We start from the raw sequence: 25,676 nt of genomic DNA, 5'->3' as shown, positions 1-25,676 counted from the left end.
TCTAATGTTCAGAAGATACAGCACATATAGTAGGAGATGAAAGCTATTCTCTAGAATACCTGGAGTGGTACTCACCTTCATTGCTTTGAACAATCTTTCAGCAAAATACTCAGCTGTACTCCTGATATTTTTCACTGTGGAGAGGGCATTGGGAGAGTTTTTTAGGTCAAAAATGCATTTTCTGAAGCTCCTCAAAAGCTACCATCTGGCATCATAAATGATAAAAAAAATGCTGTTCAATCTTGCACTGTAATGCACTCCTGAGTAGAGTTACAGGCAGCCATTCCCTCCTCTTGGACACCAAATCACATTATTTACAACATGATTTCCATATGCTCAACTCACAAAGAAAATGCTCATATCTCAGATGTTACTGCCAAGTTTTATTCTGAACAACCCACATTTCTCTCTGCGCATACAACTACTACCCTTAACCATGAATGGTGTAATTATTAGCAATCAGAGAAAGACATGCCCCCCTCTCTCCTTATTTCTATCTCAAAAAAATTCTATGAATTTTCTAGATGTTTGGAAATCATCTACATCTTTTTAATAGAAGTTAGTTACAGGCATTTAATAGAAGTTAGTTACAGGCATTCTGTATCTACCTCATCTTAATCAAAGTTGTTTAACCCTGAAGAAGAATTGAGGAAAGCGCCTCTTGATATATACATATAGTGTTTTCAAAGTATGGAACCTGGTGTTTTGAGGCTTGTACTTGTTTTACATGCATGCCCGGATTTAATCTGGCTTTTGAAGTCCCTTCATCCCTGCTTTTGTTTTTCAAAAATACTTTAAAATATAGGATCTAGCTCACCTACAGCCAGCATCAATTTTTCAAAGTCCCCAGATAGTTCTCCTCGGATGCTCATCTCAATGGATTTTCCCGAAATCTTCTGATACTCATTAAAGACTGAAAAAAATGGGAGACAGATATTCAGACTCTCTCATACACACATATGCATCTGGCTCATTGATATATCTAAAGTATCTTCAGCCGAATGCCAAATGACACCTGTCTTACAGTATATAGAGCTACCTCATTAGCACAATATACGGTAACTTGAATGGAATGCTTAACATTACAGCCATTTCTTAGTGTTTAAAACTGGGATTAGCAGCATCATGCATCCATTACTACTAGTAGAAGCCCTGTAACTATAATTATATGTAACAGAATTTTACAAAACAAACCAAGACTTAGGAGATAGCAAAGTCTAGAAATATCTCTATGTCATCGTCTGGGATCTCAGGAGATTTTGGACATGTTTTACATTTTAAAAGTCTTAAAATATCTTTAGCTTGGCTATTTTTTTTTTAATGTGTTAGCATCCAAAACTCTAAATAAACTCATGAAATGGTATCTACTTCCTTTGCCAACCCAATGTGAAAACAAAAGCAGTAAATGGCCAATTAACTTTGATGCATCCTGCAAAGCCATTGATCTATTTATTTTTATTTGTTTCAGAAAATTAATAACCTTCACAGCCACCGATCTCTAGCTATGTAATAAAATGGGGTGGAAATGTTCTGCAATAGAAAATACTTCAGCGAATATATTGCTCCATGAGGGTTTTTTATGTTTTAAAAATGCCAAAGAGCAAGCTAAATTTATAAGCACAACAATTCATAATCTTAAAAAAAACATTTTAGACTTTCACTTTTCTCTTCTTAGATTCAAGTTTTCTGGTAAAGACAAGTTGTATTATGCTACTAATATGTAAATGATGCAAGGATAGAGAATCTGACTCATCTGACATACCCTAAACATTTTAAAACATTCTACAAATTTTAGTTTTGTTTTAGGAAACATTTGAATCATGCACAATATTTCAATTTAACTATTTTTGGCAATACAATAGAAAAACTCATATATTTATATAGCAGAGATTACAAAACAATATATTCCTCAATTTACATCAATGAAATAACTGCAATTAAAATATTTCCCAAAGAACCTTCAACATTGTGGTTATACATGGCTGTTTATTAATAGATGTTTTATTTCGATCTTGGTTAACTATTTTTTTTCAGAAGGTCATCATTCTTTTTCAGCAAAAAGAATACAGAGTTTAAGATACTTTAAACACTAATGCTTACTTATGCCTTCAAACGTATCTTTTTTAACAAACATTACTCCATAAAGTGTTCTTAGCTTGGTCACTTTTTGCACTAATAATTAACTTTGTTTTTTAGTTTATTGAAAAATTAAGTTAAACTATTATTTGTTTCATAAAAGGCTTTGAATAAAATGCAATACTGAGTTTAGAAATAATGCTAAATTACCATCAATAGCTTACAACCAGAATGGTAGTTCATATAATATGCTAAATAAAAAAATAAAGAAACCACCAATTGCTTAGCATAATAAGTAAACCCAGTCAAATACTAAATAGGAGAAGTTTCCGCATTTTTTAAAAAAACAGGAACCAGAATAGTTTCATCATAGAGTGATTTCCTACAGGGCAAGGTAAAAAAAAAGAAATGATTAACAAGCAACAAGCAAATAAGCAGTAAGAATCAGTTCCTTTTGCATTACCTTTTCACATTTATGGAAGAAGAATAAGAATCATGGATCTGTATTTTGGTGACAAAGATATTCAAGTACAATATCACAGATCAGATTCTGATGCAACTGAAAGCTACTCTTAGCAGTCCATGTTGCCTAGTGATAAGATTCCAAAGAATGATCTTAATGTAAGTTCCTTCCTTCCTTCCTTCCTTCCTTCCTTCCTTCCTGCCTGCCTGCCTTCCTTCCTTCCTTCCTTCCCTACCTACCTATCAACCTACCTACCCACTACTCATCACTTATGCATCACTCATACTAGGAAAACACATGATGCCTTACTAAAAGAGATCACATGTTGCGAATAAAAAATTGAGATTCTGGAGATTCAAATTGTTTTTATTATTTCTTGTACAATGTTCCAGCTCACCTAGCCGAAGGTGTTGTTTGCTTCGGTTTCCAAGAATGTAGACAAACTGGGCCTCATCTGTGCCCCATTTCTGCTCTCCAGCTTCTAACAAGTCCTTTTTGAAAACATAAGTACACAGGACAATTTGAAAAAGGAAACAACTACTGTTACCATCAACATTTTCTAAGCATCTTATCTGGAAGCGCTAAAACAGCATAAAATAATGATCCATATAACTTGAATTAGCATTACTGAATTCTCAAAACTGATATGTAATATTGATCTGATAGCTCAATAAAAATTAAGACTTTATGTTAACATTTACTAGACAATTTTTAACCAATCATTTTCTCTCAAGGCAACATACCTATATTATATAGTTATTGTGAGGAAAATTGGAGAAAGAATTGCTATGCATGCCACTTTCAATTCCTGATGAAAAAGTACTATATAAATATAATAAATAAATATGTAACAAAACAATATATCAAATGTATAGCAGATTGTCAGAGCCTCAGGAATATATCTACAGATCAATCTAAATTCTGGGGCTATAAAGTCCAATAAGAATATCTCCTTGAATTTAGTATTCAATTAAGAATTTCTGAAGTCCTATTCTTTATCCTTTTACATTGACAAACTATAAATAGTATCTACATCAAAAGAATAATGGCTTAGGAAACCAATCAGAGCTAGGCTGCCAAAAATTTGACCAATACAGTATTAGGAGTTTGTTTATTGATGGATAAAAAAAACAAGCATTTATCAGATCTATTCTCATTTACACTAAAATGGGTGTTTCTGAGTGTTAAGTTTTTATTACTACAGAGGGCCATACACTGTTGAATTGGCAGAGAAAGATTATGTCAGAACTTACAACAATTATCTACACAGGACTTAGAACACCCTCTAGAATATGCTTTGTTTTCTAGGTCTAGATTTGTTCTTTGAAAAAAGATCAATTTCTTCCTTTGTTGATCATCACTTAGGCAGTACCATCACTTACATTGGCATCTTGTTCCACTAAATCTTCACTTACAACATCATCTTCTTCTCTGTTTCCCTATAGAAAACAACAATGCATCAGTTCTATTAGTATGCTAAATAAAGGATGTAATAAACGCTAAAAAAGAACATAAAGACCAACACACCTGAAGCAGTACAATGAGCATCTTCTTGAAGTGTCCTGAGGTATCTGCTATGACATCTTCCTCCAAATCCCTTTCATATGCTAAAAAAAACCCATACAAAACAAATCTTGCTGTTTTCCTCATCTGATACACAAATGCATTGTATGTTAACACAGCCAAAAACAAAACTGAGCAAGCATTCATAAATGCATTTCATCCACAAGCTAACAGCACAAGGACAAAAGCAATATAACAAGATAATTACATAAACTGAACAAAAAGCTGAAAGGACACTTTGTTCATCATCACTGAGGTAAAGCTGAAACTTGTTATTTGTAAACTATTCCAGGATATTCAGGATAAGATATCCATTAGAGCAGGGGTGTCAAACTCCAGTTCCATGGGCTGAAACCGGCCTGCGGAGTGCTTAGATCCCCCCTCCCCCTGTTTTAGCTGCCAGAGTGCTGCAGGAGGCTGTCCTTGATTCAGATGGTTGTAAAAGGGAGGAAAGGTAAAATATTTTACCTTTCAGGCTTGCAGGATTCTGCTACTATAACTTATGTCCGTGATGGCGAACCTATGGCATGCGTGTCACGAGTGGGCACACAGAGCCAGCTGTGCTGGCACGCGAGCCGCAAGCATACTTATCTCAGTGCACTTGCATGGGCCTCAGGCCAAATTATAGGCTCATTTCATCACTTCCTCTAATACCGGAAGTGATGAAACAGGCCTATAATTCAACCTGAAAAGCCAAAAAGGCCTCAAACCAGCCGAAAAATCAGCTGTGAGGCGCAGTGCAGGTAAGGGAGTGGGGGGGGAGGGGACTGCACGCACATACACAAGGGACATAGGGAGGGAGGGCGTGCATTCTGGGTGCTGGCATACAAGTGCCCACACCCTGGTGAGTGCACAATTTTTGCCACAGGAGCCCCAAAAGGTTAGCCACCGCTGGCCTATGTCAATAATGTATAGTTCTAGTCTTCCTACAGAGTCGGTTTCTTGATCTGGTTTCTCTCTCATAGGGTAATCAAGTAAATCAAGTATGTATTAAAAAAAACAAAATCACACAAATGTATGCCTCTCTATTTTTATAAGTGTATAAAACCATGTGTGCGGAGGTGCAGTCCCGTGCCACCATGGCCATGCCCCCCCCGCCACGCCCCACACACACCACCCCTGGCCCTCCAAGGTCAAGCACAACCCTGATGCAGCCTTCAATGAAACTGAGTTTGACACCCCTGCATTAGAGACAGAAAGAAGACCCCTTCATTTTAGTGATAATCTCTCCAGCATGATCCTGTCAATCTTATTGCAACCTTAACAGCCGTGGATTAAGCGTAGCTGAAACCAACTCAATACAAAGATCTTGCAGTAATCACCATCTTTGTAAGCCTCGACCAGAGCACGAATCTGTTGATTGGTCCGAGATGCCAGAATCTCAATCAAGCTCTTCTCATCAGTCCCAATCCCCTAGGAATAAAGAACACAACTTATCTGTATCAGCCACAATGTGTCGTTACTTACAAAGATGAAAAAATAAATGCTCCCCAGAACAAAAAAAGTACTTTAAAAGTAAAAACACCAATATTCTCATGAGCTCCAGAAATAATGACAACCACAATCAAATTCTTTCTTTACCTTTAGGGCATCTTTGATTTCCTTGGCATCAAAGTACTCCAAGGGCCTCATTAGACCCACAATCAGTCGTTCAAATTTTCCAGTCAATTCATACTTCAAGTCTGCAATCAGGTCCTAATAAAAAGGAAGAAAAGGTAAGGAATAAAAATAAAAATAAAAACCACAATTTGCTTTGCTGTTTGTTAGAAGACCAAACTGAGCAAAGCAAATTGTTTTGCGGTGCGGTGGCCTAGAAGTGGAGCTCTCACCTCACAATCAGGAGGCTGTGAGTTCAACCCTAGGTAGAGGCAGATATTTCTCTCTGTGAACACACTGAGAATATATCTGCTGAACAAAACCTGCATTGGTGACAGGAAGGTCATCCACCATTAAAACACTCTGCTAGCACCATTCAGTTGCCCAGACTCCACCCCACAAGAGATTATGGGGTCATTAAATGAAGATGATGAGTTTGTTAGAAGACCATTCATCATAAAAAAGTATAAAGTCTTAGGATCGTTAAAAACTGAATTCAACATTGGAAGCAGAAACAAATATACTTAAATTTGTTAAAATATTAATTAGAATCTCCCTAGCGGAAAGCAAAAAAACAAATGTTTTTTTAATTTAAAATCTAATCTGCATGAGTACCACTATTAAGGACAAGCTTATTATTACACAACATGTGAAAGAACTGTTATGAGATTTAAATGTCATAAAACGATCAACAATTTCTTGCACTAGTAATTCATTAGTTGTGGCTGCCACAACTCTTCCCATTCCCCTTAAATTTTGTGAATGTTTGCATCTCTTGGAAGACATGTATTGCAAAGGGAAATAGACCCCACTTGATCTCCTGAATTCCAGAGACTCAAAGAGGTGGTGGCTAAAAATAAGGAATTTTTACATTACAAACTGTTTCTATTCTATTTGTGCAACATATGTGCTTGGGGCACTCACTTATCATGACCTATTAGGACCTATTTACTCTTATACCTCAACAAGAAAGGGTCATATAGGTAGATGTTTGTATATATTGTACAATAGATTGGAGAGATGGGAGGGGTATCTGCCTTGGAGTATGGGGGCAGCTGCCAGAGTAAAATATATGCTCACCACTGGCAATTTTGCATCATGATTAACAGATCCTAAAATTCTGCTTTAAGTATATCCTTGGTTCCTTAGTTGAAAGAAGTAAAAACTCAGTCTGATTCCTGGCATATCATGACTGTGGAATAAAACCTTAAGAATCAGATTTATGTAATGTAGAGTAGGGATGGGAAAAGATAGCCCATTTATGAATTGTAAACTTTTTCCTGAGCTCATACTGGCTCAGGAATTCAGGGAGTTGAAGTCCACAAGTAATAAAGGGTCCATCATTCCCCATCTCTGATGTAGAGAAGTAATGTAATGAAGTGTATCCATGTCTATAACATCGGATAAAATTCCTCTCACATATGGAAGAGATCAAGATACCTGGAGGAATGGAAGTCAGCTATTCACAATCCAGTATTCAAATATGAAATTACAACCCTTGTATAAGATTCTAGTTTTCCTGTCCATTCTGAGACTGACCTTTCCATAGAGAGCCTTATACACTTGGCAGATCTCGATTCTTTGTTTATTGCTCCTGGATGTTATGAGATCTAGTATAGCTTCTTTATCACTGCCTGCAGGAAGAAAAAAGCTTCAGTCATTTTAAGATAACACGGTCCTAAAATGGACAGCAAAGTTATATAACATGTATTAGAATCGCCTTTGAAAAAATCTGGTTAACAGTCCCATTTCTGGTTTGAATTGAAACTGAGAAAACAGGAAGCACATTGACAGCCATGATTAGCTGGAAGAATAAAATACATTCTACTCCAGTCCATGGAAAATGAGAGAAAAAGAAAGTAGCTTAGTGTATTATGGGAAAGGAGAAGCAATTCTTATATATTATCTCTCCTGCTCTTTAAAAGAACTATTTTACCATTTGAACAGTTCCACTTTGAAATTTTAACTTTGTTGGCACATCAGCATAAACATAAATTCCTAAATTTCTCTCTCCCTTCAGAATTATCAGAATGCCTAACCTACCACTTTCTCCTCAAACTAATCTAAAATGTTTATTATGATTTTTTTAAGTTGCAAAATTTCTTTTGTGCTCTAAATATTTCATTTGACAAAGAAATGAGGAATTGGACAAGAATAAAAGATTATAGTAGAGTTGTACATATTTTGAAAATATTTTGGAAAAAGTACTTTACACCTTTTTAAGCCGAGGACATGTGTGCTATTCATTAAAACAATATGTTGCTTCTAGGTTATCAGCAAGCTTGAGAAAGGACTTTGCCTGCTTTAAGAACCATCACAATTTTAATAAGTGAATTTCTTAAAAGAATTACAACAAATTTCTCAGGCAAGCGGCTTATAAAATAGCGTATAACTGTTTGACCTTGTGCAAGATTTGAAACATTTTTCTAGGTGACTTTCAAGTAGGGATGCTAGTTTGTAGGTCTGCTGCTGAGTCACATCTAATTATCTCAATGACTAAGCAAAGTGGACTTATGGATAGAAGAAGGCATGTGATGAGCAAGATCCTCGTCAAAAAGATTGGTCATCACTGGATCAGTGTTATTTCATCTTCTTCAAAGCCGAGCAGGTACAAAATATATACAGGCAGTCTTGAACTTACGATCACAATTCAACCCAAAATTTCTGTTGCTAAGTAAGACAGTTTTTAAGTGTAATTTTGTCCCATTTTACGGCCTTTCTTGCCACAGTTGTTAAGTGAATCACTGCAGTAGTTAATAACACGGTTCAGTAAATTTGGTTTCCCCACTGACTTTGATTGTCGGAAAGTTGCAAAAGGTGATCACTTGACACCGTCATAAATATGAACCAATTGCCAAGTGTCTGAATTTTGATCACATGACTATGGGATGCTGCAATGGTAGTAAGTATAAAAAATAGTCAGTAGTCACTTTTTCAGTGCCGTAGTAATTCTGAACAGTCACTAAATGAACTCCTGTAAATCGAGATCTTCTTGTATGCCAAACCTTGAAAATATATAATCTATCTCTTCTTCTCACTAGTCTTGCGCACAATTTCCATAGAAAAAGAAAATGTGCAGATGATGTCATTGATATGGATTGCTCTTATTGAATTTATTTTTGGTGTTGGTGGGAGGGGCATTTTAAAGTCATTTTTTAATCCTGGCAACTATCTGGACAATTCCCTGCAGTTTTCTAGGCAACATTTATAGATATGATTTGCCACTGCCTTGTTCTAGTTGGCTGCATGCCTAAAACACTGCTATTGATTTTTTAAATCAATTTTCATTCCGAGTGATAAGGGTTAATATTGAAGACATACCAAATCCCTTCATAGCATTGTAAAGTGCCTCTGCATCCTGGTTGGGATCAAAGTTTGGGAAATCCTTCACCGAACCTCTATATCTTCCAGCCTAGAATAAAAAAAAAGATGATAAAAATAAAATTAATAATTTCAAAACATGTCATCTATAGAAGGTACAATAATAATAGAATGATAGATTCAAAAGAGAGAGCTACTGGAGAGCTACTTCTTCAATCCCCTCTCTTCCTCCGGCCATTCCAGACAAATAACTTAACCTCTGCTTGAAAACCTCCAGTGATGGAACATGCATGACTTCAGGAAGAAGTCTGCTCTAACACTTAAAAACTTTCATGGTCAGGAAGTCCCTTCTTATTTCAAGCTTGGATCTCCCTCAAAACTTCTACCTGTTGGTTCTTGTCCTACCTCAGGATCTATGAAGAATAAATCCATACCTTATTTTTATGAAAGACTTTCAAATATTTGAAAACAACTAACAAATCTCTGTTCTTCCCTTCCCTTCCTTAGCTAAATTTTTTTTATCTAGCCTTAAAACCTCATCACCATCTTTGTAACTCTGCTGTATGTTCTTTCTACTTCCTCAATGTCCTTTTTGTATTGTGGTAATCAGAAGTGGATGCAGGCCGGGTCTAATCAATGTACCATAGAGTGGAACTATAATTTCCTGTGATAATATTACAATAAAACAGTATGCAACTAGTAGTTCCAGAACTGTAGAGTGTTCCTCTTGGAATTTCATTAAAATCTAAAGTTATATGGACTTGTAGTATTTAAACTGCATAGTAGTAATAGAACGATTAACTCATATGATCCAACAGTTATTTTTAAGATTACAAGACTCAACCAAAGCAAGAATTTCAGAACTGTGGCATTCCCCAATCCAATTTTAAACATTGGATTAATTCACAGTAAGAAAATTATCTATTACATGTATTCTTGCAAAAGAGTCTTTTTGTCTTTTCCCTTTGGGGTAGTTAGAGATGAATATATAATACAGAAATGTATGAAATAACAATGCAGATCAGTGGAACATTTATTGAGCTGCTGATCATCACATGTTCTGAGAGAAAAGTTGGAACAGTTCTCCAAAGGTGGTTTCCAAAAGGCAACTGGACTTTGTTTTTTCCTTGAGATATTTCACTTCTCACCCAAGACATGAAAGAAGAACTGAAGAAGCTTATTGCAGAACTCAAGAAGCTTCTTGGATGGGGAGGGCAGAGCTGGCATCGCGATGATACAGCATGCATTCTTGGAGGTCTGAGATCGCTGCCGATATCTTTGCTCCTGGACGAGCCAATCAGACCTAAACTGTCCCGAAGAGATGGTGAAAGTGAAGAGCGCATCCTGCCGATCCCAGGGATACCACAAAGTCCCTGGTAGATCCAGGAGAAGCTCTTCTTGCTAGCGGCAAAGAGGCAGCCATTAAAGCTGCTGAAGTTGGGACAGCTCCGAAACGGAAGAGAGCAGAAAGAGAAAGTGTGGCGGTTTGGTGAGAACTTTTTTTTTTTTACTTTAAGATCTGAAAGGACACCCTAAGGCAGGGGTCCCCAACCACCGGGCTGCGGACCGGTACCAGTCCGTGGAACATTTCCTACTGGGCCGCTGGTTTTCTGGGCGCCATTTTGTTTGACGAGAAAGTGCTTCCGGGTGAGTTTTTCCGGTTGGAAAGCGGCGTTTGGGTCCTGAAGGAATCCTCGCGCCTTAGTTTCATCGAAGGGGGGGGCAGCTTCGAACGAAACTAAGGCACGAGGATTCTTTCAGCACCCAAGGCAAGGCGAGCCGAGTGACCGTCCCGAAGCCGTCCCGAAGCAAAGCCCATCGACAAAGGTACAAAGGAGGAGTTGAAGGTGGCGGGGAGAAGCGGGGGACGGCTGGCTGGCCGGTCACTCGGCTTGCCTTGTCATGCGTGCTGATGCCGGTACCGGGCCGTGGATCATTTTGTGATGCCAGTACCGGGCCATGGCACAAAAAAGGTTGGGGGCCACTGCCGAAAGAGAAAGAAAGAATCTGTAAAAGTTTTGACAGAAATGACTAAGTGGTGATTTTAAACAGGAATGTCAAAGTAATGTTTTGTTTTGTTTTGTTTTTCTCATTGCTGGATTTTTTATATACGATCTTGTATTTTGAAACTGGACTGGTTTTTTTCGTTCATATCTATCTATTTTTCTTCTTGTCCTTTTTGATTTTGTAATATTTTAGGCTAGAGGCTCCCTTTAGTTAGTTCATTTTTTTAAAATATCTTTTTTTTTCTTTTTATCAACTCTCATTATATTCTGCTCGGAAAAGGAGGGGGAAAGTGAGAGCAAAGAAACTTTATAACACTGCCAACTAGAGGCTTGAAAATATTCTTTTCCCTGTGACCAGAAAAAGCTGAGAAAGAAAGAACTGAGACTCTTTCAAGGACATTGCTATTTGATAAGATAGAGGGAAGAGCATGAGAGTATTATTGCAGGTGCTCTTCTGGATTTCTATCAACAGCTGGAGTCTGGTGTTGAAATGTAGGGGGAAAAAGGTGATAAGTTTTTGGAGAAGAGAGCTATAATAAGAGCCTTGGATAATTAAATAAAGTGCAGTGTGCCCTTTTTACTTTTCCTAAGTTGTCCTATCCCTCCTCACCAGCTTTATTGCATTTTTTAAAATCTCCTTCTTTGTAATAACTGTTTGGGTTTCTGGAGTTGTTGGAGCTTGCCTTTGTTTTTCTCTCTCTTTTTGGGGGGGAAGTCCAACCTCTACGCTTGCTTTTTATTTTAAAGGGAAAGCCTTAAAAGCCTTTTCTTCCCGTTTCCTGGTATTTTTGTTTTTTCATCTACTTTTTTGGTTTATTTTTATGCATTTTTTCTATTTGAGACCTTTCAACTGGATTAAGGTGTTGAAGAACCTGAAAATTTTTTTCCTTTTTCTTTTTTCTCTTTTTTTCTCTATCTTATTTTTGATTGGATTAAGGTATACAAGAACCTGAAGAAATTTTGTCCTCTCTTTTTTTCTCTTCTTTTTCCTTTTTTAATTATTATTACTGGCCTTCTTTTTTTTACTATTTTTATTTTGAACTATAATTGGTTATTTCACAATTGGATTAAGGTTTAGAAGAACCTGAAGATTTTGAATTGCCTAAAATAAGTAGGAAATTTACAGCTCCTGGTTCTTCAACTTCTACTTCTTCCTCTCCACCATCTGGAGGACAACGTTCAACATAGACAACTTTAAAGCAAGAAAAAGAACAAGAAAAAGTGACTCTGCAGATGATTATGCAAGGAATTCAAAATATCCAAGCAAGGTCAGAGAACATTGAAAAGAGAATAGAAAACATCGAACGAAGAACAGAGAAGATTGAACAAAGAACTGAGAGCATTGAACAAAGAATAGGGAAAACAGATGAAAAAGTAGAGAACATCCAACAAATGATGTTGAAGTATGACGAGAGATTCCAAAAAATTGAAGAAGATAAACAAAGAGACAAGAAGATTTGAGATATTGATAATAGATTAACGGTGGTTGAACAAGATAAAAGTGGTATGTTGAGATGGGAAATGGATAGATCAGAATTCTATCTTAGATTTCAAAACGTAGAGGAAGAAAAAGGACAAAACCTAGCTGAGATAATGATAGAAATACTGGCTGAAGCTTTGGAAATAACTCAAGAGATGATGATGGATGGAATAGATGAGGTTTATCGAGTTTTCACAATATATGCGATGAGAACTAGCTTACCAAGAGAAGTTCACATTAGATTTACAAAGAAAGCCATTAAGATGCAAATATTGCAAGTGGCAAAAGAGAAAATATTGAAATACAAAGACAAGGAGATTGTGGTCTTGAAACAAATACCTAGAAGAGTGAGAGAGATCAGAAGAGAATACTGATTCCTGACTAAAATGCTACTTTAAAAAGTGGTGAATTATAGATGGCTGATTCCAGAAGGTTTAATGTTCACAGGGCAAGAACAGAGACACAGAATTGACTCAATTGAGAAAGTGGAATTATTTTATACAGAATTTTTTGGAAGGAAAGAGGAAGAGGCAGAAAAAGAGATCTCATTAATTGAATTCCAAGAGGACTGCCAAATGGCGACTGAAAAAGAAGAAGGCGCAGTAGGTGGAAAGGTGGAAGCCAAAGAACAACATGAATTAAGATCTACGAGAGCTGTTAAACCTAATTATAAAATATAACCATGGAAGAGAAAAAAATGATTACAATTAATATAAATGGACTCAACTCAGCCATTAAAAAAAGGAAAACCTTTCATAAATTGGAGAAATTAAAATTTGATATTACTGTCTACAAAGAAGTACATATTAAAAAACAATATGAACAATTGTTGGTACAGCCAAAATTAGGGAAAATATTCACTTCCTTGACCTAATGTAAGAAAAGAGGAGTGGTTTTATATATCAAAGAGACCACCCCAGCAAAATTGATTTACACAGATGAGAATGGAAGAATACTAATGGTGGAAATAATGGACAATAATATGAAAACACTCCTGATTGCAATATATGCTCCGAATGATAAACAAGAAGAATTCTACAAAAAATTACATATGAAAATAATTGAACTGGACTATGCTAATATAGTTATGATGGGATATTTTAATGGAATTGTAGACAACAAATTGGATTATACAGCACAGAAAACAACAAAGCAAAACAGAAAGACTCTCCCCAAATCTTTTTTTAAAATGGTAGATGAAATAAACTTAAAAGATACATGGAGAGAAAGAAATGCTAAAACTAAACAATATACTTTCTATTCAAATAGACACTTATCATGGTCCAGAATAGATATAATATGGATGTCAACAGAATTAATACCTAACATTTAAGAAATAAATATTGAAACAAGTACTTGGGCAGATCACAATCCAATGACAATTAAATGGAAAAGATAAAAAAGAAGATCTAGATGGATGTTAAATAATACTATTTTAAAGGAAAAAGACTTTACACAGTGGATGAAGAAAGAATTGGCCTTTTTCTTTAGAGAAAATAAAAAAGAAGATACATCAATTTAGAATATATGGGATACAATGAAGGCATATGCTAGAGGCTTGATAATAGACTATACAAGGAAAAGGAATACTATGAAAAGGCTAGCTGAAATGAGTAGATTGACATTTGAAATTAGAGAACAAGAGGATCAACGATTTTATAAAATTTGGGATCTTTTCTATCAATGGTTAGATAACAAAGTACAGTAATGAAATATGTAGATTCCTAGAAAATAAATATATAAAGATGTACTTCTTTCTTATTATAACTATAAAATGATTTAAGGATAGATTTGGGGTGATAATATGAACTGTTATAAAATAAATTAAGTAAATTATGGTTATCTTGTAAAACACAAATGAATAAAAGTATAGTCAAATGATTAATGATAATAATAATGATACTAAGGTATTTAATTTTTGATTGAAAATACGAGATTATATGCAATGTAATTGTAATTGAAGACTACGAAATGGAAGCACAAAACAATTTGTAAACCAACCGGCACACTGTATGTATACATATGGAAGATGGCTTGATGTTTTTATGTTTTGTTTGTTTATGTTTGTTTTTAAAAACCAATAAAAATTTTTTTTTTTTAAAAAAAAGAAGCTTCTTGGATGAGAAGTGAAACATCTTTAAGAAAAAAATAAATAAAGCTCAGTTGTTTTTTGAAAAGACTCTTTGGGACAACCATGACCTAGATGACCGAGAATCTCCATAGATATGGAACAGTTCTCTTCACAAATATCTGTCAAGCTTAAGCCAAGAATGCTATAACACAATCCAACCAAAGTTCAATTCTTTACTTGCTTACACCATATAGAAAGAATCAAGATTCTAGGGAATGGATATCCTAAATCTCTTCTTCTCACGATCCAGTCCAGCTCTGATATGAACTATCTCTTGTCTGTCCCTCCCCTCCTTGGAATATGCTCCCTCCTTCCTGGGAAACTGCTGCTTCACTGTAGCCCATTACACCACCTCCCCTCCATGCAGCCATTCCCTGATTCAAATCATAATAAAGACTGTAGCAAATTGTTTTCAGAAAGCAATTTCCACAGCCAGCTCCCAGCTGCTTCTCACTAGATGCAGCCTATGTGACGATAAAGGTAAATGTAGGATTATAAATGATACTGTGGCACATACAATTTCAAAATTTCTTTTCCACAAAGACAGCTGTGACTGCCACTTGGCTGCATATACACTTAGAACCACATACCAACAGACAGTCACAGAATACATCCCATTTTGATTTCCATGACTGAGTTGAAACCTCTGTTCTTTGTGTCTATGGGAACTATCACACTCCACATTTCTTTACAACACAATTCCTTTACTTCCCCAGGATGCACCTGGCCTTGGGCTAGGAACTATTCATGTGAAAAAAGCAAATAATGGTGTGGAAATGACCATGGCAAAGTAGGGATATAACATTGGAAGAACCTTAAAGCATCTGAGTAACAGACTCCAACTGAAATCTCACTTGTATAATTAAAATAGATCTTCTTACTCCATATCCCTTCCCCCACATCTATGAGTCACTCTGGCTTTCTTACAGATGGCCAGAGCCTTGAAGTTATAAATAGAATTACTTTGTCCTAGGTTCTTCTATTGGTAATGTCGACTTCTTATATACCATGTTTGTGCCATGCCTCCACATCTTCACCTCTTCTAGTACTATCACAAAAAGAACAGGACCCAGACTCTGATTCACTGCCTTCTTTCATCCAGATTGTAATCTTCCTCCACTTTCTATACTTCCATTTTCTACAATATTTGTTGAGATATTTGAAAGTGAGTTAGGGTGAATCATTTCTCAACTATTCCTCTCTCTCTCTTCTGGAATCATTAATACAATAATCACACATAACCACCAGATGGGGAAACTGCTAATTGTCTTCCTACCATCTCCTATGCTCCTATACTCTATTGATTGTCCTTGTCGTGAGGGAACAGGATTTGCCAACCCTTGCAACCTTCAGATATGTTGTGACATTTTTATTTATTGATATGACCACAATTTTAAATTGGACAGAATACAGCTCCAAGTGTAATTTTATATCCTAAATAAATCCATTGATTAATTCATTTATATTATATCACAATGGTTCTATTCACCAGATCATACATTAGACTGATCACAAGAAGGAAGAATGCTTCAGGCATATCTGTATTCTTTAACAGATCTGATTATGCGAATGTGACAATACAATCTTTCTCTGTAAATCTTCTACGGGCGCCCATTTTTTACAGAAATCACTCTTTTTTTTAAATAGCAATTTTTGAAAAGAGGCACTCCAGTAATACATAATTTTTCCTTTGACACCAGATGCTATCTATAATGCATTGTTTCAGCTGTCAGGTAATACCTGAATTGCATCCCTAACAGTTACTCTTATGTTTTAAACAAATCTGAAACATGCACAGCAAAGGATTTGACACTTGAATGTACTCTAAAATAATAATTTTCTTCTGGTATGTCTCATAGAAAGGACATTTTTACAACAAGATGTAACACAAAAGTTGTCAAAATTGCAAACATCATCAAGGAATGACATCTTTTTCGTTATTTGAAAAATCACATCAGCACTTTCTGGTATAGCAAGAGAACGTTCAGCTTTTTATTTTTAAAGGAGTACACATTAAAGAATTAAATAATAATTGCAATGCAGGATGACGGTGATCCAAACACATACATTAGTTTCAGAAATTGCACTGTATATGGCATTCTTCACTATTGCTAACACTTAACCTGAACATAAAACAATACACATGTTTACAATTTTTGTCAACACACTTATAAAATTGTAGTTTAATTTAAGGAAAAGAAATGCAATATGAGGAAAAACATATGGCAACAAATTCCTAACAGCAGAACAGCAGCACATTTGGTGCATCATAAATCAATTATCTGGGGTGCTATGGTATCCACATGACCTCAGCTGCCATTCTCAAATCTTGCTGTTTTCATCCTAAAACTTCATGCATTTTCAGACACAAATTAATTTTCCTCAAACAAGCTCTTGTTCAAATGCTTGGAAAAAAATGTTATAGTATCACCATGGATTTTAAAGTTCAGTTATGTTCTTTTACACCATTATCTTCATAAAGAAAGCCTGCATCAAGTTCTTACTTGGTAACAATCTTCCACTACATTAAATATACAAAACTTTCAAACCTTCAGATATACACGTCTCTTTGAAATCTGCACTCTATGTAGCATTAGCATCTTTTTATAATGTTTATGTGATAGACCTGCACTAGCACAAATAGAAACTTGGAACTTAATGACTAAATGTATCTTTTTGTTCTGTTCTTCACATATGCATTCTAATCAAATTTTGCAACTTATTGTTTCCACTAGCATAGACATTATTCTCCTCAGATATTGCCTCTTATTTTTGCAGACAGCAAACCTAAACCTAAGGAAATCCTAAACACATGCTCAACTCTGTTAAATGTATATTATTGGCCTCCCACAGGGTCTTATAAGAAATATAAAGCTTTTTTATAGAGTAGTTAGTGTCTTTGATTTTAGAACTCAAATATCAATTCTTTTTCTAAAGATGCAGCTTACCTTGAAACAAAGCAACATCTTCACACAATTACATACACTCAAGATTCTGCTTCTCTGCCTCTGAAATGTATTTGCTTAAGCAACACCTATGTTTTAAGATGGTGTGTTTTCAAACGACTGTTTTGGACTCTTCATTAGTTACTACATAATCCTTTTTTTCTGCCCTTTTAAATACAGATCTGAATGTGTTAATCTTCTGTTTACATATCCAAATCTCAGAAAACTACAAGAGGTACCTCAATTGTTATAATCATTATTGTATATATTAATTCTCTGCAATAAGGTCTTATATACTACTTCAAAAGAATCGTTTAAACACAGCCTACTCCAACATGCACAATACTCACTGTTTTGTAATCAAGACTTACTTTTTTGCAAAGAGTTATCAGGAGGCAAAAGAGGCAATAGAAAACCCATCAGAAGACAGAAACATTCAGAATAAGCCATGCTCTGCATAAGGATCACTGTACTTTTAGTAATCACACTGTCTACTTCCTATGTTTATCAGTTTATGGTTTTGCATGGTTTTGCAAAATCTTCTCTTCTCTTTCTGCCATATTGGACTCATTCCCATTGTACCCACTAAGTAACTACAGGTAGTCCTCAACTTACAACAGTTCATTTAGTGACCATTCAAAGTTAACAATGGTGCTGAAAAAAGTGACTTATAACTGTTTTTCACACTTATGATCACTGCAGCATCCTCATGGTCATGTGATCAAAATTCAGATGCTTGGCAACTGACTGATATTTATGATGGTTGTAGGGTCATGCGATCACCTTTTATAGCCTTCCGATAAGCAAAGTTAAGGGAAAGCTAGATTCACTTGACAATCGTGTTATTAACAGTCACTATGGCAGGAAAGGTCATATAATGGGGCAAAAATTCACTTAACTGTCTCACTTATTAATAGAACTGTTGGACTCAACTGCAATGGTAAGTCATGAGCTACCTGTATTAGGATTGTCTACATTTTGAAAATAATTCCAAACAAGTGCTTTAGCTGTTGTGTCAGCACAGAATCACTCTGCTACTTATGTGCACAACCCAGAAAAAAAAATCATGCTGCTTGAATAAGCTAACTTGTTCTAGCAGCAGACTCTAAAAGACAGCCATAATAGTTTCTCAAGCTCATGTGCCTTAATGAAGAGCAGAGAGGTTCTGTGTTGAAGCAGCATCTGACACATCACTTCTTGGGTTTTTCCATAACTAGATACCAAATGTTTCTTACCTTTCCTTTGTTTGACATGTTTTCTGTTCCAATATTACAGAAGTTTGGGATGCTGTAAATAAAAAAAAACTGGTTATTCTTTGAAAGCATGGTTCTAAAATATACAGAAATAAAGCTTATGAAAAGCTACATAACTCAAATCAGACTCCGCCATCTGGCCCCTTGCAGTTGAGTTGCAGCTATAATTCCTCAAATTCTTGGCTAACTTTGTAAAAGCTAATGAAATATGTAGTCATAAAATATACCAAATATATCTGAATAGGAACACTGACTTATTTTTCAATACCTTGCTTTATTGCTCCAGTATTGAGAAAGGTATATATGTAGCATATATTCAGGAGTGATTTGCAATTTTGCTATTTATAGATATCTTTTTTACAATAAATAATACTTGTTGATCCTTGGCATTTGTTCTGAATTCTTAACTTTTGGATTTGGCAAGACATGTGTGATAATAAAGGCATAAAAAAAATCATTGCTGATGGCAAAAAAGACAATATATTTAATTGGAAGCCACATCTATTAAATAAGTTCAGGTGTTTTATGCTGAAGCATTTAAATATTTATGGAAAGGACATGCAAAAAATCCAGGATTAATAAAGGCAGATCAGGATCAGCTTGTTAAATACAAAGGTGGATATTTTTTCTACCCTGCATAGCTGCATAACAATCACTGTTAAGCACAACTATTTCTATGATACAGGAGGCCTCACTAGCTAGTAAAAATGCATGGCAACACATCACTGCACTGCAGTAGGTCTACAGCAGGACTGTAAGACTCCCAGCCCACAGGTCAGATGAGTCACGTGATGTCACAGTGACAATGTGAGTTTTACACACACATCCCGGTCTGCACGGATATGATTCAATGAGAAGACCCTTAAAGCCTTTAGCAAAACTGTCAGTGTAAAGAAACATTGCACCTATTTCTTCTTACTACTTGCTTATATTCAGTATTTCACAGGAATTCATAAAAATATATTGGTGCATGAAATAAGTGTGAATTTATCAACTAAGAAACATACAGTATTCATTAAGGCATTTGTGATCATCACACATCAGCTGCATACATACATTAGATTGCAGGTACATTTTCTACCCTTTAACGTGTATCTGTAATACTAGCTATATTTCCTGGTTATGGTAGAATTTAGCTACGAATGGTTTTTGATTGGAACTTAGTAAATATACCACTAAGTTTTCTATCATACTAAATCACAATTTATTTTAACTAATAATTTGCTGAATAAGTCAAAATGAATTAAGATTCCCATGGATTCCAAAGTCCAAACCAACAAATTATTATTTAGCAAGATGTATGAATCCAGACTATGAATTCTCACTTCCCTAAATCTGTAACATCCTGTGGTATTGGGAAACACCTGAAATGTTAGTGGTGTAATACTACAACAGAAATCTGTAAGAACTGTCAAAGCTGGAATAACAATCACTGCTTTGTATAGACTGATATGAGTATAATTTATATAACTGGGAAGAAGAGGAGATTCCACTCAAACAGAGGATGGCTGCATATTGATCTGATTGAAACCATAAACTGTGCTGGCTATTAAAATAGAAAAGACTTCAGCCATCCAGGTCATCCCTAAAGCAAAGAAAAAAAACATAAAAGAGATGGGTGGAATATGAAAAGACATGTTTAATAAAAGCAAAATTTTCATGTTATTCTATAAAAGTCCCTTGCTAACCATTTATGATTCTTGCTTAGAATATATGCATGCTTGTAATTAATTGTGCCATGTTTATCTTGGCTCTAATAAGAGCAGGCAAGAAATTTGGTCTTCACTCTAACCTAGATAGATAGAGACATGTAACCAAATGTGAGTAGCTGTGTGGCATATGCATAAAGCTAAACCAGTTTGGGCTTTGTTCAATTTTCCCATAGACAATATCACAGTCAGCACATGCTCTCCATGATGAACAAAGTAATGTTTCAATGTCTTCTTTGGTATTTCTCCCAAAATGTGGTCAAGAAAAATCAGCATAAAGGGATCGACATGAGGCATGCTTAAACATATGAAACGACAGAAACAGAAAATAACTGAGCCAGGATGAGAGGGAAACAACAGCTGCACTTCTCCACAGCTTCCTGAATGTACTTGTAGGAAGAAAACAATGCTTTGTACTTCTGGTAAGAAGGATTTGGCATTGATCCATCAAGGATGACATATTGATCAAATAAGGCTATAATTTAGTGGTAAGAATGCTTGTGAGAAATTAGTACTTTTAGTTTGGATGCACACAGACTGTAGTTCATTTCCTGTTCCAAGTTTATATGTTTATTATCTAAAATAGTGTATCTTGCATTTCACGTTGCCAAATGGAGAAAACTCATTTGCATAACTTTTTAACATGGCCAGAGGAGAAAACAGCATCTTGTCCAATGCTGACATCCAGTAAAACACAAACTGGTGGGAATTAAAACTGACAAATCATCCAGGTATCTAAGAACCTAAATTACGTGACTAAGACATTCTTCCTTCTGCATACATACTTCTTAGTATTCTGAGGGAGATATTCTGCACTCACATAAAATAAAATGGAACACACTAGAATTCTCATATGCACTACTGCAAGGAAAGCTGCACTGGGGTGAGGGTATTAGACAAACATCCTTTTCAGTCTATTATGGTGACCCACGTTTGTGTCAAAGTTAGTGATTCATTAAAGCTAGATGAGTAAGAACTAAGATCCTATGAAACATTAGACTGCCATTTTTCCATTCTGGAAAAAAAAATCAGACTCTTTCCCATCCTCTGACAAATACACCAAGTTAGGTAAATATAAAAGGATAAACAGAAGCCAGAGAAAGGAGGCACCATGAAGCATTATAACAGGCTTCAAAAGTGTAGTTCTAAAATACATCTACTGTATAAAAAAGCCATTCACAAAGACACACAACATCCCAAGAGGATCCCATTGAAGCAGACAATGAAATTGTAAGCCTGGTTCTCATTAACTGAAGTCAAGAAAGAAACATTGATGCCTTTGTTCCCAGATTCATTGTATGTTCAATTGGATTTTGTCCAGGAATACTGGTCTGGAAAAAAATTTTTTAATCTGGTCTAAAAGAGAAAACTCTTTTTCAGGAGTTTAAATAGCAATGTTGAAAGCAGCCTCATAAATGATTTGCCAGATTATGATAAATGAATGAAACTGCAGCTATGTCCACAAAGGGAGAAAAAAAGTTGAGTCAAGGAACCATAATTAACCTTTTAAGAACAGTCTGCAGGTATTTCAAGATTGAAGCTTTTAGTATGATTATTACCCTGCTTCTTTAACAAAACTTTGGATGAAGGCAGTCATAGGTCTCTTTTTTTTAAAAAAAAAGTCTGATCTTCCTTTCCCTGTTTCTCTATTGCTTTTTTTTCTTACAGAGGAAAATTCAGCAAGAAATTAAATAATAAATAGGAGCACCGTCTTTTGATAACAGTCAAGGTTTTTTCCCTACAAGCATCCAAGGTCTCCACCATAGACACTGCAAAGTAACTATGCCTTATCTCTTTTGTCCCTTACTGAGAACTGCCAAATCTCTTAAAGATAATGGAGGGGGGGGGGGGTTACACAAAGGCTCGGATTTTAAACTATTGTCTGAGTACTCACTCACCATTACTTAATGCAACTAAAAAATCTGTACCAAAATAAAGTTTTCATTAATAAATCAACAGTCTAATACAGTGCAGCACTTAGGAAAGCAATAATTAAAAACAGTTGTTGCCTGCAGCATCAGAAAACAGCTTCCCAATTTGAATAAACAGTACAGCATAGATTTCAGAAGGAATTCTTTCCAAGTCAGCGTGCAAAAAATCTTTCCAGAGCTGTATGATACTCAGGACCCCACCCAGCCCCTAGGGATTCGAGAGGGGAATAGGGCAATAGGGGGGCTTAGAGTTATCATTCTGATGCCTTTGCAACATATGGCAAGCATTTTAACTGAAAAGTATTATTCTGTATTAAATGGGATAAAGTCTTTTCCACGCTGGCTGGAAATTCTGTGGAACATTTGGAAGAGAGCAGAGTTGGGTAAATTTCCCCTAATAAATCAATTATAATAAATATTTTCAGAGATGCTAAGGCCTTGAAAGCAAAAAAAAAAAAATAACACTAGAAATGCTTTATTTTCTCTTTTTTGATACTTAATTCCATGAGATTTAATTCCTACAACTAACAGTCTCTGCTGAATACATCCTACTGATTATAAGGCCCAAAAATGGTTTCCTTTAAAAGGGGCCCATAAGATTTCAACTGTGCCTGCTTACTACAGTGGTAAAAAACAAAGGAAAAGATAATTTTCAAAAGCAACTGTACAATAGTAACAATAAATACTAGAAACAAAGCCCCCAAAATAGGCAATATCTGCCTTCTTTCAGTTTATCAGTCGGTTTACAAAAAATTGATTAAGATTTTTCAAGATCCTACAGATGAAAGGTACTGTTTCACCTCTCAGATTGGTGGTGACAGTTTAAACAAACGCCTATTTTGTTTTGACGAAGGGATGCAAAGACTGAATTACAGGGGGGGGGGGATCACCAATTTATTGGAACTATTTTCACTCACAGGAACCACGTTGACAAAATCCCCCCAAAAGATTTTCCTTTAGTTCAACAAGACCATCCTAAAGTACTCCCTAACTTATCCTCCCCCCGCCCCCGTATAAAAGGTTTAAAAAAAGAAAAAGGAGAAAGTGGAGAAAAGAAAAAAAAAGTGCTCTATGACAGAATCATCAAACAAACAACGCATACCCTGGATATGAGCCATCTTCACCGGCACTTTACAAATATAAATTTATAGAGAAAAGTCACCAGCGATGGGTGTGCCCCCCCCCCCCCATGTGAATCCATGTGGCAGTATTCCCCTCTTAAATGAGTTATGAGTTTGTTTAGCAGCTGCTTCCAATACAATTGGTGGATTGTTCGTATCCTCTTCAGGACAACACGCGTGTGCAAACACACACACACACACACACACACACACACACACACACACACAGGGAGAGGGAGGGAGGGGGAGAGAGAGAGAGAATGATACAAGCAAGCAAATCCTTACCTTGCTGGGCCGAGGCCTCTTTTGCTTCCTAAGGCTGTCGAAAGGAGAGGCCGCAGGATCCACCGCGAGGCAACCGGGCTCTTCCTAGGGCAGGGATCAAAGGCAGGCAGGCCGGCCTCGGCGCAATGCAGCTGTTTCCTCCGAACTCCGCTCGAGTCGCGACGTCACAAGCCTCGGAATCTTCCAATTCTGGACGGCCCTTGGCACCACCCTCGCTCCCCTCTCGCGCGGGATTGGGGAGGGGTGGGAGAGAATGGTGTTTGCTGCAGAGAAGCGCCACGCTCGCTATAGCAGGCGAGCCTCTTTTTACACATCTCCAACACTCCGAGAAAAGAGGCAGCAGAGTACAACAGTAAGGAAAATGGCTTGCATAAGATGTATCTTGTCTCTGAATTCAGACAACATTAGTATCGCCTTCCTCGCAGGGTTTGGAGGGAGGAGGGGGTTCTGAATAATTGGTCAATTGCAATTTCTGCACATGGACCCAGCCTTAAGGCAGATGGATTTCTGTTGAATTGTTTCTGAGTAAGCATGTTTATGAGGCCAGGATGCAGCAAGAACGTGAATGGGCCCCCTCTAGCACACACACAAAAAATGTATATAATCCTTAATAAAATGCAACCTACTTCACCCGATGTTTTCCTCACTGATGCTGGAAAATGACTCTGTCTTGGGTTTAAATAAAAACACACCTTTAAACTTAAATCACTTGCCTTCACTGTGTCAAGAAAGTGATTAGATTAATATATCGAATATCCAGAGAAAATCACTTTCAGTTGGTAGGTCATGTTGGGAGTGTTCATCTCACCATATGAAGGGCCCAGGCTGGGGAAGACTGACTCAAGTTAAGTCCATATCATCTAGGTAGAATGATATGAATATCTAAATAATCTAATTAGGACTGGGTCCAGCATCCTTGAGCAGTTGTCATGAGCCCACCACAGAGATTTGTCGTGACCTTCTTTAATTCTGTCTCCATCTAGATAATGAATGACATGGAGATGCTATGTTGTTGGTGCAGCATCTTTACAAAGTCCTGAAGAAAATTAAAATGGAAAGTAGATTTAACGGCCTGAAAAAATGCTGAGTATTGCCACATAACCTGCAATATGGTACTAATGAAAAGTTTCTGGCTGCAGTAGTAGCTGCTGCTACTGCAGCAGAAGGTAGAAAAAAGAAGTTATACCCCCTTTTCTAAATTGACTCCCACAAGAATAACCAAGTTCTATTGACGCTTAAAGCAGAAAAATCCTTCCTTCCTAAAAGCCATCACAACAAATAAACTAATTACTTATGCGAGGTTACTCCAAAATAGCTGCCAAAATTGACAGCTTCAGCCTAACAATAGGGCTGATCCTGCTTGCCAAAAGTCAAGGGAAGTCCCACCAGAGAGGATTTTCCTCAGACTTGGCTCTAGTAAGCATTAGCACCGGCCGCAGCAATGGACAAGAGTTCAAAAACCTCAGATGGGTCACATGATCTAAATTGAAGACAACATCTCACTAAATCTAACTTTCTGACCATATATGGATAACTATAACTTTCCCACTTTTTTAAAAAGAACATTTTCTTTTGGCTCAATGAAATACGATCTCTTAGGAAAATGCTCTGCTAGCTTCCCGTCCCTTAGCAGATGCTGTTTCATTAAATAAAGTATAACACTGAATGTTTCATTCTTCTGATGTGGCATACTTGGTTTGCTTGTGTTTTTAGTTTTCACTGCTGAGATCTGTAAACAGCAGCATGTGCCTTTATGCCAGATGCAGAGCAGCCATTTCATTCTCGCAATAACAGTA

The 25,676-nt window shown here is 36.3% G+C and overlaps 1 protein-coding gene across 4 annotated transcripts in view; it reads right to left on the bottom strand.

Annotated features, from left to right (window-relative positions):
* The window catches only part of ANXA6 (annexin A6), a 48,741-nt gene extending 23,430 nt beyond the window's left edge, over positions 1-25,311 (bottom strand). For all 4 annotated transcript variants that reach the window (XM_026696625.2, XM_026696626.2, XM_026696627.2 and 1 more), the window contains exons 1-11: positions 23,881-25,311; positions 18,817-18,868; positions 9,020-9,110; positions 7,238-7,332; positions 5,684-5,797; positions 5,425-5,515; positions 4,067-4,146; positions 3,922-3,978; positions 2,937-3,030; positions 818-913; positions 76-134 (exon numbers count right to left, since the gene is read on the bottom strand). In XM_026696625.2, the coding sequence (XP_026552410.1) occupies positions 76-134; positions 818-913; positions 2,937-3,030; positions 3,922-3,978; positions 4,067-4,146; positions 5,425-5,515; positions 5,684-5,797; positions 7,238-7,332; positions 9,020-9,110; positions 18,817-18,834 (795 nt within the window). In that variant the 5' untranslated portion in view covers positions 18,835-18,868; positions 23,881-25,311. The remainder of the gene's footprint in view (positions 1-75; positions 135-817; positions 914-2,936; positions 3,031-3,921; positions 3,979-4,066; positions 4,147-5,424; positions 5,516-5,683; positions 5,798-7,237; positions 7,333-9,019; positions 9,111-18,816; positions 18,869-23,880) is intronic.
* Positions 25,312-25,676: the final 365 nt, after the last annotated feature.

The sequence above is a fragment of the Pseudonaja textilis genome, chromosome 2 (assembly GCF_049901715.1).
Source record: "Pseudonaja textilis isolate UNSWEBS1 chromosome 2, rPseTex1.2, whole genome shotgun sequence".
In the NCBI taxonomy this organism is placed as follows: domain Eukaryota; kingdom Metazoa; phylum Chordata; class Lepidosauria; order Squamata; family Elapidae; genus Pseudonaja; species Pseudonaja textilis.
Note: the sequence above shows the minus strand (reverse complement) of the source record. Positions and strands in the feature narration are given on the sequence as shown.